Source organism: Quercus suber, unplaced genomic scaffold (assembly GCF_002906115.3).
Source record: "Quercus suber isolate HL8 unplaced genomic scaffold, Cork oak 2.0 scaffold_45, whole genome shotgun sequence".
NCBI lineage: Eukaryota > Viridiplantae > Streptophyta > Magnoliopsida > Fagales > Fagaceae > Quercus > Quercus suber.
This window is the reverse complement of record NW_027069510.1, coordinates 1480584-1495354: the sequence shown is the minus strand read 5'-3', so window position 1 is coordinate 1495354 and position 14771 is coordinate 1480584. Positions and strand designations below refer to the sequence as shown.

The following is a 14771-nucleotide window of genomic DNA, read 5'->3' as shown; positions in this document are numbered from 1 at the left end:
AAACTATTTAATTAATACATATTTTTAACTTCATTTTTAAATATTTAAAGAGTTTGATTACTATCCATTTTAGAAAAAATTTTATGAAAATTTGAAAAAATTGTTAAAACAATAAATTGTTTTCTTGTATTGTTTTCTAAGCTGACCCTGCTTTTTAGGTAAGCGGATAGGAGAGAGTCATAGATTTTTTCCAAGATGCCCGTAATTCTTTTTCTTTCTTTTTTTTTTTCTAGAAACCTTTTTATTTTCTCACATTTATAGTGCCTTGCAATTTTTTTTTTATTTTTTTTTTATTTTGGGACTCAAGAAATTATTTAATTAATATATTTTTTTAATTTCATTTTTAAATATTTAAATGGTTTGGTACTATCCATTTTGAAAAAGTTTTTATGAAAAATTAAAAAAATTGTCAAAACAGTGAATTATTTTTTTATTTTTCTATAAAATTTTTTTTAAAATAGATTACTAATATATACCCTAAGGTCANTGAGTCCCAAAATTAAAAATAAATAAATAAAAAATTGCAAGGCACTATAAATGCTAAAAAAGAAAAGGGTATTTTTATTTTCTAAAAAAAAAAAAAAAAAAAAAAGAAGAAGAAGAAAAAAGAAAGAAAAAGAATTACAGGGCATCTTGGAAAAAATCCATGACTCCCTCCTGTCTACTTTCCTGAAAAGAAGGGTCAGCTTGGAAGACAATACAGAGGGCCCCTCATTGCCTCTGAAAAAGTTACCTATTACCTTTGACAGATTAAAGAAACAACCAGGGGGCACTTTTGTACATACACATGCACCTGAAAAATAAAAATAAACCAACCCACTCAGAAGAAAGAGAGAAAAGAAAAAATACAGAGAGAGAGAGAGGGTGAGTGTTAGATTAGAAAGAGAAAGGGAGAGTACAACTACAAGAGCTTAGTTGTGCTTGTATGTGAGCGTGTCTGTGTGTAGCCATTTAAGAGACAGGAAAACCAACCTAAATAATTTGGTTTCAGTTCTGTAAATTCCTTTTCTTCTTCTTCTTCTTCTTCTTCTGCTGTTTCAGAAACAAGGAAACAAATTTATAATATCTTATGCTGATACTAGCAATTACACATTTTCTTACAATGTCAGCATTCTAGCTCCCCCTCAATATCCAACCCAACACACACTTCTGTCTCACTTTCTCTTCTTCTATTGCAAACAATTACACGCCACCACCAACCATGTCAACCAAATCCAAGTAAGTTCACTTACCCATCTTATCTCTCTCAATTTTCTCACTTTTAGCACCTATCTTCAAAGATCTGATTTGGGTTTTTAATGTTCTCTTATATTTTCTATTTGGAAGAGTTGTGGGTGTTATAAAATTGTGTTTTATTTTTTATTTTTTCAAGTTTTAATTTTTGGTTCTTATTTGGAAGATTAGTGGGTTGGATCTATTTTTTTGTGGTCTCTAATGGGGTTTTTCCTGCTTCTTTGATTCAACTTTGGGCGAAATTCTTTGTCTAAGGTGTCTATTTCTATAGTCTTTCACAGTTTGTCAGTTTCTTAAATTTGTTTTGTTAAATGGGTTTTGCATTAGTTTCTTCATTCTTAATCTTGATCTTGTCTCATTTTGGTGTTTTTTCCAGTGAAGTTGTACATGTTTAGTTGGATCTATTCTTAAACAATTTGTGCCCTGATCAACATATGTAGTTTACATTTTATCTCTGTGTGCACGTGCGTGCGCTTCTATTGTTGTAGTAAGAAATTCATTGCTGTGTTTCTGATGCTAAATTTATTCACAAAGTTTCTCAATTTTGGCTTAGATCCATCTATCTTTTTCATTCCTATTTGGTGATTAATGTTTATGTATATTTCATAGCCTTTCTCGTGTCTCATTTAATGTATTTTTTTATATATATATACTATGGTTGCTATATTTATGAGACTCTGCACTTGAACAGATCTGCTTTGTCCGAAACTCCTAACAAAGCATCACCAGCAACTCCTAGAGTGAGTAAACCAGGCAGGGGAGTGGCTAAATCAGAATCTGATTCACCCTCTCCTTTGCAAAATTCACGGCTTTCAGTTGATCGGTCCCCACGAACAGTTACCTCGAAGCCTGCCATTGAGCGTCGATCACCCAAAATTGCTACCCCACCTGAAGTAAGTATTACAAATGCACTTCAAATGCTATTTATCTTTACTAATTCAGTGCATACATTTCAAAACTTTCGATTTTGATTTTTGAACTTCTCAAAAGCATTGAAAATAAGGAGGGAAATTATTGCAAGATGTCATCATTAATTATTTGGGTCTTCTTAGACAGATTCTGAAATTTAAATCCTGGACAAATTGCTTTCTGATGTTCTGGAATGAATGGTTAAAGAGGAAGTTTCCTAAAATAAATTTTTAAGTGTGATCTTCATCACATTTTCAGTTTGTTTTTTTCTTGAAACAGAAAGAGATGTTCCCTTTTTACGTTGTCTTGTGGTAGGTGATTTGAGTTTTGATATGCATTGTTAATTTATCTTGTTTTTCAGAAACATCCTACACGGATTGCAAAGGGATCAGAACTGCAGGCGCAATTGAATGCTGTTCAGGAAGATCTAAAAAAAGCAAAAGAACAGATAGCTTTGGTTGAGAAAGAGAAGGTGAAAGCCATTGATGAATTAAAAGAAGCCCAAAGAGTTTCTGAAGAAGCAAGTGAGAAGCTCAAGGAGGCTTTGGTAGCTCAGAAGCGAGCTGAGGAGAATTCAGAGATTGAAAAGTTCCGGGCCGTTGAATTGGAGCAGGCAGGAATTGAGGCATCCCAGAAGAAGGAAGAGGAATGGCAGAAAGAGGTAGAAGCTGTGAGGAATCAACATGCTTTGGATGTGGCTGCTCTTCTCTCTACCACTCAGGAGCTCCAAAGAGTGAAGCAGGAACTAGCGATGACTTGCGATGCTAAGAACCAGGCAATGAGCCATGCTGATGACGCAACTAAGATTGCTGAGATTCATGTCGAGAAAGTGGAGATTCTTTCGGCTGAGTTAACCAGGTTGAAGGCCTTGCTTGATTCAAAGCTTGAAACTGAGACCAGTGAACACAACAAGATGGTGATGAGGCTTAAGTCTGAGATAGAATCCTTGAAACAAGAACTCGAGAAAGTGAGAAGTCTTGAAGAGAACTTGATAGAAAAAGAGGCCTCCATTGAACAGCTTAATGTTGAGCTAGAAGCTGCAAAGATGGCTGAGTCTTGCGCACGTAGTCTGGTGGAGGAGTGTAAAACCAGGGTTGAGGAATTAGAGATGCAGGTTGAGAAAGCAAATCAGTTGGAGAGATCTGCATCAGAATCTTTGAATTCAGTCATGAAACAACTAGAGGGAAACAATGATTTATTGCATGATGCAGAATCTGAAATTGCTGCTCTAAAAGAGAAGGTGGGGTTGTTGGAAATTACAATTGGAAGACAGAAAGGGGATCTTGAGGAATCAGAACGTCATCTTGATATGGCCAAGGAAGAAAGTTTTGAAATGGCCAAAAAGGTTGAATCCCTGAAGTCTGAGCTTGAAACTGTGAAGGAGGAGAAATCCCAGGCTTTGAACAACGAGAAGCTTGCAGCTTCTAGTGTTCAGACCCTATTAGAAGAGAAAAATGAACTTATTAATGAATTGGAGAATTCCAGGGGTGAAGAAGATAAGAGCAAGAAGGCAATGGAAAGCTTAGCTTCAGCCTTGCATGAGGTCTCTGCAGAAGCAAGAGAAGCTAAAGAAAAGCTGTTATCCATTCAAATTGAGCATGAAAATGATGAGACCCAGATACAAGATCTAAAGTTGGTTTTGAAAGCAACAAATGAGAAGTATGAAAGCAAGCTTAATGATTCAAAACATGAGATTGATGTTCTTATTAATACAATTCAACAGTCCAAGAATGAAATCGAAAACTCCAAGGCTGAGTGGGAGCAAAAAGAACTTCATTTGGTGAATTGTGTAAAGGAATCAGAAGAAGAGAACTCTTCTCTGGAAAAAGAAATAAAAAGGCTGATGAATTTGCTCAAGCAAACTGAGGAAGAAGCTTATGCCTCCAAGGAAGAAGAAGCTCAGCTGAAGGAAAGCCTACAGGAAGTTGAAGCTGAGGTAATTCATTTGCAAGAAACTCTTGGGAAAACAAAGGCAGAGAGCATGAAATTGAAGGAAAGCTTGCTGGACAAAGAAAATGAGTTACAGAGTATAATTCAAGAAAATGAGGAGCTCCGAACTAGGGAAGCTGCTTCCCTTAGGAAAGTTGAGGAGTTATCTAAGTTGCTTGAAGAAGCTACGGCCAAAAAGCAAACTGAAGAAAATGGCGATCTTACAGACAGTGAGAAGGACTATGATATGCTTCCAAAGGTAGTCGAGTTCTCTGAAGAGAATGGACACGGAAGAGAAGAGAAGCCTAAATTGGAGCTTCCACTAAATCAATGTGAGGAACCCAGAAAAGAAAATTCACAGGAAGAGCATAATTTCTCGTTTGATGAGGCTGAAAAAATGGGTTCTGCCAAAATTGAGAACGTGAATGGAAAGCTGAAGGAAGATGAGAGCAAAGAAAAAGAAGATGACTCAGTAGAAGTTGAATTTAAGATGTGGGAGAGCTGCAAGATTGAAAAGAAAGAATTTTCACCAGAGAGAGAAACAGAGCAGGAAAGCTTCGAAGAGGAAGTGGACTCAAAGGTGGAAGGTGGTGAGAGCTTTGATCAGATAAATGGGGTATCTTCTACAGAAAACATTAACGATAGTGAAAGCCCACCATCAAAGCAGCCGCAACAGAAAAAGAAGAAGAAGCCTTTGCTTGGAAAGTTTGGAAGCCTACTAAAGAAGAAGAGCACTAGCAACCATAAGTAGAGAAATAGACCAGTTTGGCCTAACTTGTGCTCTACTAGCATGCAGGTATATTTGGTATTATTTTTCACCTAAATGTGTTTGCTTCATTGTTTATGCTTCCAGAAAGCAGAATAGGTTAAAGAAATGAAGAGGCTTGTATTATCTTTTTAGTTTTTCCTTCTCTCTCATTTGTTTTTTAATGTGATTCCTCATGTGGGACAGTATCTTGTATGTGATGGAGAATTTTTTTCCCCCTTCATTTTCATTGTGTTCATTGCCCTTCTTAGCTAGATTTTATGAAACGGAGTGGTAATTTGATTTTGTATCTTGATGTCTTGTTGCCAAGTCTGTATTCTAAATGGATACGATAGTTGTTGAAAAGAGTTGCAAAATTCTATCTTGATATGCAGTCGTCTATTAAATGGATATCACCTATCACTGTTAGTTGTTGCAGAGTATTTAAACTTTTGTAGTCTTTACTGCATAGAGTTACTGTTTGCAAAAGGAACCACACAATTTGATGTATTTTGCTGGAATTGAATTTCATTTGATTTGGAAAGTCTTATAAATGTAGCCAACTTTACCATTTCAAGTTATTTATTGAAGTGTGCCAACTGATATTGGAAGTGAATTTCTATGTTGCCAAGTTCTGATGTGCCATACATAAGTTTAATCTTAGGGAAATAGCCTTCTCCACCTCCAACTGATTAACATTATCACATGGTAGGGAACAGCTACTTACCTTGCAAGTGCAATATCTTAAGATCAGGGCTGACTTGAGTTTAGATGGTAGCCTAGTTTCATGTCAGACTCAAAATCCTCTCTTTTTTTTCTTTCTTTTTTTTTTTTTTTTTGAAATTTGAAATTTGAAGAAAATTTCTCTGGTTGTTGTTGAGCGTGAAACAAGCGTGAGTGCTTCCTTTGTTCCCAACATATATGAGATAATCCACAAGCTTTGTCTTGTGTCAGCCTTTCCATGTATTGGAAACGCTGATTGCCTAAGTATTGGTGTATCAGATTGCTTATTTCACAAGTTGTGGTGAATTCAATAGTTCTGCAACATTGCTAATGTTACATGGACTATTTTTTGATGTTGGATGGAGTGCTTCATGTACAGTTTTTTGTTTTTTTTTTTGCCAAATGAAAAATGAGGTTTTCGGTGTGGGCTTATCGACCTCATGTCACGTGATAATTATGAGTAATATCACGTATACCACATGAACTTTGTTAAAGCTATTGCTCGACCTGCTTATTTCTGGGTGTTGGAATAAAGACTTTTACTATTAAGTCACATCTTCTGCGGTACATGTAGGTTGTTGTTGTGGTCAGCCGTATAAAAAGAATACTGAAAGTAAGTGTTATGTGTTAGCATTATAAATAAGTGGCCCCAACGCATACTTATAGCCGAAGGAAGGTGAAAGCTTAGGTGAGTGGGAGACATGTTCTTTAGGTACTGAGCCCGTGCCATTTTACCCAACAAAATTATCATTTGTAGCATGAGGCACCTAGAAAGTCAAATTCTTAACTAATGGTTAATATTAAAGAAGCTTTGCTTTGAACAATCCCAAGCGTATAGATTTGGGTCAAAAAGAAGGGGACATGCTTTGGAAATTCTCATCGGGATGAGTAATTAAACTCTTCTTGCTGGTAAGTACTGCCTAGAAATTTCCAAACTACTAATGAAACAAAAATTGTAACAGTAGCTTGGTGAAATTTGCACAACTTTTAATGCCATCATCAACTCGTAACAGATAATATTACCATCTAGAGCGTTCCATTAGCTCGTGAAAATTTTTATTTTTACATTTTAACTTAAGAATTTTTTTTCCCAATTTTACCTAATTAGGGCCCATTTGGTAAACAATCTTAAACACATATTTTCAGTTTATAAATAATATTTCACACATTTTTACATATTTTTTTACCAATACGTATTTCAAAATGCTTGCATTACTTTTAAAAATACATACTGTGGGGATAAATGAGCTAAATAGGAGTATTGGGTCGTGGGCCATGCCCGAGGATGTAGGGTAGCCCTAGGAGGGTCAAATAGTAAAATAAGTGTGTGGAGCAATGGGATAAGGACAAAGACAAGTAATGACGAACAAAGGTAATCTCTCGAGGATCCAAACTTCCTCAGGAAACGTTGTGGGGGATTGGAACTCGATCACCTAGAGAATTTCGTATAAGAGGGTATCATACTTCTAAGAATAAGCTTCAGATAAAAGAGTACACAGTGAACCAGGAAATGTCTAAGAAGAAGATGGCTACCACCACATTAAATGCTTTGCACCTAACTAACTGATCACATTTATGTGAAAATGATGTCTGAACAGTGATATTGAGTCTTATAGCTACACACAAAGGTTCCAAGAAGGCTCTGATAAGACAAACATCTAGAAGATCACTTATACAATCAACAGGTGGAAGGTTGGGATTGAAAATGAATAGGACTATATAAAGAAAAGACTTGTAAGAAATGGGGTATGTATTCACTAGAAAAACAAACAAAACAGAGGGAGAACATCTTGTACTTAGATAAACCTGAGTGAATATAAGAATACTTCATCCTCGGACTTGATCGAGGAGTGTTATTCCCTTCAAATTGTGTTTTCTTATCTTTCTGGCACGAATCAAATCTATTTTGTCTCATACATGATTTGCTAAGTCTTACCTATAAGATCCACTCTCTAACAAATATATTGCTTTGAGCTCGTTGGGCCGTCATCCATTTCTAGTGGGCTAAGGGTCTAAATCTAGTCCTTACACATACATTAAATTATCTATTTTAAACTACATTTCAATAAAATATTATTTATTTATCAATTTTTTTTATTATTCTCAAATTTTCTCTCTTTTTGTGTATATGAGTAAAGAAACATTAAAAATTAAATTTGCATGTGAATAGTAACTGATAGGTCCAAGAAATGAGCAAGATCGTCCATCCTAGAAGAACGAGGTATAAGGACGATCTCATTACCATCACAGTACGAAGCGGGCCGCCTGATTAACCCAACCAAGGACGACCGTTACGACTAGCTGCAATAAACACCAATACCACTGCAAGTGCGCCGGTCAACTTAACATCTGGCACAAGCGTTACGGACTCAAGCAATAATGCTCCCATAATGACGGAGCCAACGGCTAGAAGGACACTGAAATAACCTATATATACCCATAAACAAGATCCAGAGGGGGGAAGAAAAATCACACAACTTTACTCTCATTTTAGTTTTCTCTACTTTACTCCGCTTGCTAAGCTTCTCTAACTTAATCATCGGAGGCGTTGTGGGCAGCACCCCACCGGTGATTCTTTCTCTTTTGTTGTATCCCAGGGCTGATACCAGCAGTGGACGATATTTGTCTGAACGAACATCTTGACTGACGATTTCAGCATCATCAGTTTGGCGCCGTCTGTGGGAACATTTTTGAACGATCAGTTCAGGGACGTTGTTCTCTTACAACGAGATGGAGTCCAGCTTTAATCCAGATCCTGTTGCATTGGCCTTACAGATCCAGGCACTTGCAGCCATGGTGGAAGAACTCACCAAGCAAAATCAAGAAATGAGACAGCGATTGCAACAGAGAGATAGCCACACGGAGGTCAACAGAGATGAAGACAAAGACAGTCATAGGAGACACGCCAGCACTCCTGATGAACCAAATTCAAGTTTCCTCAAGGAGATGAGGAAAGAGATGGACGAGTTACGAAATGCAATTAGGGGAAAGACGGATCTAGGACTAGACAAGATCGTCAGGCAGTCTGACTCACCCTTCACTGCCGCTGTCTAAGAGTGCCCAGTGCCCTCCAAGTTCCGCCTACCTCAGCTCGAACCCTTTGACGGGCTAAAGGATCCGTTGGATCATCTCAATACCTTCAAGACAACTTTGGGTCTTTAACAACCCCCTGATGAAATCCTATGTCGATCATTCCCCACTACCCTTAAAGAGGCAGCCCGGGAGTGGTTCGCCAAACTGCCTACGTCGACCATTGACAACTTCGAGTAACTAAGCAGTTCTTTTATTCGTCACTTCGTGGGTGGACAACGACCAAAAAGGACAGCCAATCACTTGCTCACAATCAAACAAGGGGAAAAAGAAACTTTAAGGTCCTATGTGATGCGCTTTACACGAGGAATGCTAGAAGTGGACGAATCAGACGATAAGGTGCAACTCACGACCTTCAAAGCCGGGTTAAAATCCAGAGACTTTGTGGCTTCTCTGGCGAAAAACCCTCCTAAATCGATGGCAGAAGCGCTATTGAAAGCATAGAAATACATTAACGCCGAGGATGCGCTAGCAGCCATAGATGGGACAGAAAAAGCAAAGGAGAAGAAGAAAGAGAAAGAAGACGACAGAAAGGGGCAGAAAAGGGATCGAACAGATCGACATAATGACGACGGGAATAGGCGAAGGGACGATAAAAATTCTCGACAAATGAAGTTCACACCACTGATAATGCCAGTTGATCAGATTCTGGCGGAAATAAGGGACGAGCAGAGCCTTAGATGGCCTAGGCCACTCTAATCGCCACCTAGTGTGCGCGATAAGAGAAAGTATTGTCGTTTTCACAAAGATCACGGACATTACATGGAAGATTGTCGAGATCTGAAAGAGCAGATAGAAGAACTTATCCAGAAAGGGAAACTTAAAAAATATGTGAAAAGGGGTGAAGCCAGTAGATATGGTAAGAAAGAACAACAAGGGGATTTTCGAAGAAGCGAATGTCAACCACCTCATCCCCAGACTGCAAGGGGAGAAATAAAGACCATTGCGGGGGGACCGTCCATAGGAGGGTCGTCCAGGTCCCTCATAAAATCATATCAAAGGCAGGTAAACAGCATTCACAGCTCACCCCTCTTCAAGCAGCGACGGACGAATCAAGATATGTGTTTTTCGGAGGAAGATGCCAGGGGAATCAAGCAGCCTCATGACGATCCGCTGGTTATCATGATCATGATCGAAGGTTTCAACACAAAGAGAGTTTTGGTAGACAATGGGAGTTCAGCAGATATCATTTACCTATCTGCCTTTCAGCAATTGAAGGTAGACCCAAACAGACTTCGACCCTTCGAATCACCCCTCGTCAGCTTCAGCGGGGATAAGGTGTACCCCCGGGGTATTGTGACGTTGACTATAACTGCCGGTTCGTATCCCTTATAGGTAACCAACAGGCACAATTTTTTGGTCGTGGATTCCCTTTTGTCTTACAATGTAATCATTGGACGACCTACGCTTAACCAGTGGAAAACTGCTACTTCCACATATTGCCTGAAGGTAAAGTTTCCGACAGAACAGGGGGTTGGAGAAATAAGAGGGGATCAAGTCCTGGCAAGGGAGTGTTATCAGGTGGTCCTGGCATCCAAAGAAAATCATACGTGGGTGATTGAGGATAAATCACCTGAGATCATGGAGAAGTTAGAAACAGTAAAATTGGTCGAAGAAGATCCATCGAAGACGACTCAAGTAGGGACGAATCTAAGCCCAAAAACGAAGGAATTAATCATTCGTTTCTTGAAAAACAACCTCGATGTGTTCGCATGGAGCCATGAAGATATGCCGGGGATTCCTGCAAATATCATCCAGCACCGCCTAAACGTAGTCCCGGAAAAGAAGTCCGTCCAACAGAAGCGGAGGGTTTTTGCTCCCGAAAGAAACAAGGCAGTGACAGACGAAGTGAACAAGTTACTCGCTGCTAACTTCATTCGAGAAGTTTATTATCTAGAATGGTTGGCCAATGTTATCATGGTCAAGAAGGCAAACGGAAAATGGAGGATGTGCGTTGATTTCATCGATCTAAACCAAGCCTGTCCAAAGGATAGCTTCCCCCTGCCCAGAATTGATTAGTTAGTTGACTCTACTGCCGGGCACAAGCTCCTGACGTTCATGGACGCATTTTCAGGATACAACCAGATACAGATGGCCGTGAAAGATCAAGAAAAAACTGCCTTTGTCACCAGCCAAGGGCTTTATTGCTACAAAGTCATGCCTTTTGGCTTGAAGAATGCAGATGCCACGTACCAAAGGTTGGTAAATCAGATGTTCAGAGAACAGATCGGGAGAAATGTAGAAGTATACGTTGACGATATGCTCGTCAAGAGCAAAGAGGAGGACGATCACCTAGACGACCTCAGGGAAACATTCAACACGCTCAGACAATACTGCATGAAGTTGAATCCCTCCAAATGTGCTTTCGGAGTTTCATCAGGGAAGTTCCTTAGGTTCATGGTTTCGCGAAGAGGAATTGAAGCAAATCCGGAAAAAGTAAAAGCCATTCTCGAAATGTCTTCACCAAGAACGATTAAAGAAGTGCAATCGCTCACGGGCCGAGTAGCAGCCCTCAACAGGTTCGTCTCTAAGGCAACGGATAAGTGCCTCCCTTTCTTCAAAACCCTGAAGAAGGCGTTTGCCTGGACGGAGGAATGCGAGGCAGCGTTCCAAGACTTGAAGCAATACTTGAGTAATCCCTCACTATTAAGTCTGTCTAAAGAAGGTGAAGATCTGTTCCTATACCTGGCAGTATCCGCTACGGCCGTAAGTGCAGCTCTAATCAGGGAAGAAGATAAGAGACAACTCCCTATGTATTATGTCAGTCAGGCCTTCCAGGGAGCCGAGGCTCGTTATCCACGAATTGAGAAGATCACCTTTGCCCTAATAGTGGCCTCGAGAAAACTTCGTCCCTACTTCCAGGCCAATCCAATCAAAGTAATGACGGACCAACCCATCAAGAAAGCCATGAACAAACCCGAAGCAGCGGGACGAATGGTGCAGTGGGCAATTGAGCTCAGTCAGTTCGATGTCGAATACTGTCCTCGTACAGCCATAAAAGCCCAAGTATTAGCATATTTTATAGCAGAATTCACCATCAACAAACAGGAGGAAAGTCGAGAAGACATCTGGACGATTAATACAGATGGGTCGTCCACACAAAGAGGAGGAGGAGCAGGCGTCGTTATTGTTTCCCCCCAGGAAGATGTTCTCAAATATGGGGTTCAGCTGAAATTCCCCGTAACCAATAATGAAGCAGAGTATGAGGCCCTGCTAACAGGACTCAGGTTGGCTCAGGCACTGGGAGCTGAAAATGTTGTGATCAAGAGTGATTCGCAACTCGTCATTGGGCATGCCAGGGGAGACTTTGAAGCCAAGGAAGCAAGGATGCAAAAATATCTCCAATTGGCGAACCAACTAATTAGCAACTTTAAACGTGTAGAGTTTATACAGATCCCACGCGAGCAGAATGCAAAAGCCGACGAAGTGGCACGAAGTGCTTCAACAGATGTTCCAGACGTGACCAGCAGATGGAAATTAGAAGAGCAAAACCTCCCCACCATTAAGGAACTAGAAAACTTTTCTATACACACCCCTCAAGGATGGACGAGCCCGATTCTATCCTTCTTCAAGGATGGACGATTACCATCAGACACTGAAGAGGTCAGGAAAATCTGTAAACGAGCTGCCCGATTTACCATATTGAATGACCAACTTTATAGAAGAGGCTTCTCTCAACCCTACCTGAAATGCCTAGAGGAAGAAGAGGCCAGGTACGTCCTCAAGGAGGTGTACGGGGGAATTTGTGGAGACCACATGGGGTCAAGATCTCTCGTCAGAAAGATCATGCAAGCAGGCTATTTCTGGCCAACGATGCAGCAGGACGCATCAGATTTCGTGAAGAAATGTGACAGCTGCCAGAGATATGGGAATATTCAGCGAGTTCTAAGAGAAAGAATGACGACTATTTCCTCACCCTGGCCATTCGCGCAATGGGGGATCGATATCATGGGCCCCCTACCACAAGGAAAGAGACAAGTAAAGTTCCTGCTGGTCGCAATTGATTATTTTACAAAATGGGTTGAGACAGAAGCTCTTGCTACAATCACAGAGGCTCATGTACAAAATTTTGTCTGGAAAAATATTATTTGCAGGTTTGGGATCCCGAAGACGATCATCTCTGACAACGGTCGTCAGTTCGATAGCCAAAGGTTCAGATCATTTTGCTCAGGCCTAGGTATCAAGAACAAATACTCTTAGCCAGGGCTTCCTCAGGCCAATGAACAGACGGAAGTAACTAACCGAACCTTACTCAAGTCCATCAAGTCCCGGTTAGTGGGGGCAAAGGGAGCTTGGCCAGAGGAACTTCCAGGCGTCTTATGGGCTTACAAGACGACGACAAGAACACCAACAGGAGAAAACCCCTTCAACCTAACATACGGCACGGAGGCAGTCATCCCAATTGAAGTAGGCCTCACAAGCACCAGGAGGGAGTTTTTTGACGAAAGAAGTAACGAAAACCAGTTAAGATTGAACCTGGACGGTCTAGACGAAGTCAGAGACCAGGCCTCTCATAGAACGGCCAGGTACCAGCAAAAAATGGCAAGATACTACAATCAAAGAGTAAAGTTGAGAAGATTCAACATTGGTGACCTCGTCCTCCGAAAAGTAACTATAGCAACGAAAGACCCTGCACAAGGAAAATTGAGCCCAACCTGGGAAGGGCCTTACCGCGTCGTCCACTACTCACGACAAGGGAGCTACCATCTAGAAGTTCTGAACAGAAATAAGCTACCTCATCTGTGGAACATCGAACACCTAAAAAGGTATCACAGGAAATGATCTGTGGCCCCATTGTAAGAAATTACCATAGTTTAGTGCCACATTTTCCATTAAAGCAAGTTATTTACATGCATTGTTTTCTGTAAGTTACATGTTTTGTATAAGTAGTTATTCAGGATTCCATCAGTAATCATCCAGCATTTCAATCATCTCGTTCAAAGAAATCATCGTATTCTGATTACCTTTAGCGAAATTAAACAATCATTCGTCCAGATCAAAAAGACGATGATATCCTTCGATAGGATTCACATCGTCCAGATCAAAAAGACAAACTCAGCGGAAATGCTCGCATCATTCAGTTCACAAAAGGAATAAAATTCCTCAAAGAAGAATACACATCGTCCACATTGAAAAGACAATGAAACCCACACCGGGAATAAAATATTGTCCAGATCTAAAAAGACGATGAAATTTATCCAAAGGGCACACATCACCCTAATAATAAAAGAAAATGTTGGAGTTTTCCAAATGGACACACATCGTCCAAGTAATCTACCACTAAAATCACCCAAGTCCACAGAGGGACGAAGGAAATTTTTCAAGAGACGATGAGATAGTTCCAAGTCAAATTTTTCTAAGTATAAAGAAAAGAAATTTCGCAATAGATATGGAAGAAAGCCACAAACATAACATAAATATATATACGCCAGAAGATGCTGATTGTTCAAAAGAAAGAAAAGAAAAACCCCAAAACATACGGGGACCAAAAGAAATGTTTTCACCATGACAGCCCAAGACACCCAGGGCACAAAAAAAAAGAAAAGGGAGTACATTACATAAAAAATAAGTTATGATGCTGGAACATCGTCTCCACCTTTGTCCACTGCCGGAGGGTCCTCGCCTGAAGCCATTGAACCCTGAGCAGTCAAAGCAGCCTCGTCCGCTTCGATTTCTTTATCAACGGCTTCAAAATCTAGATCGTCCAGATTGACCCCCTGCCCGTGCTTCACCATATACCTCCTCAACAACTCAAAACCTTTAAAGTACCACTGGAAGAGGATGGTGTTGTATTCATCGGTCGTCTGGAAGGCAAGGACGGCCTTAGCCACAGTTGCTTTCATCTTTTGTCCCGTAGTGGCAAGAAGCTCGTCCTTCTGCTTCACCTGAAACTTCTCAGCTTCCAGCTGCTCGGTCAGGACTTTAACCTGCTCCATGGAGGTATTGTGAGCGTCCATTGCAGCAATCAGATCTTTTCGTAAACCTGAAGCCTTGGCCTCTAAAACCTTCACTTTTGAAGCAGCCATGACGGCCTTCTCCTCGCTCGCTAAGAATTGCGAGGTAAGGTGCATGGTCTCCCCCAGTACCTGTGGATAAAAACTTAAGTAAAAAAAAAAAAAAAATGAGAATGACGAAGATAGCC

The 14771-nt window shown here is 40.2% G+C and overlaps 2 protein-coding genes across 2 annotated transcripts; both read left to right on the top strand.

The window, feature by feature from the left end:
• Positions 1 to 828: 828 nt before the first annotated feature.
• Positions 829 to 5245, top strand: LOC111996807 (WEB family protein At5g16730, chloroplastic). Its single transcript, XM_024028807.2, has 3 exons — positions 829 to 1218; positions 1925 to 2126; positions 2504 to 5245. Exons 1-3 carry the CDS (start codon positions 1202 to 1204, stop codon positions 4820 to 4822), a joined length of 2538 nt encoding a protein of 845 aa, XP_023884575.1. The 5' UTR covers positions 829 to 1201; the 3' UTR covers positions 4823 to 5245.
• Positions 5246 to 10687: 5442 nt separating this feature from the next.
• Positions 10688 to 12829, top strand: LOC112003505 (uncharacterized). Its single transcript, XM_024035718.1, has one exon. The coding sequence runs from the start codon at positions 10688 to 10690 to the stop codon at positions 12827 to 12829; it is 2142 nt and encodes a 713-aa protein (XP_023891486.1).
• The last annotated feature ends 1942 nt before the right edge of the window (positions 12830 to 14771 follow it).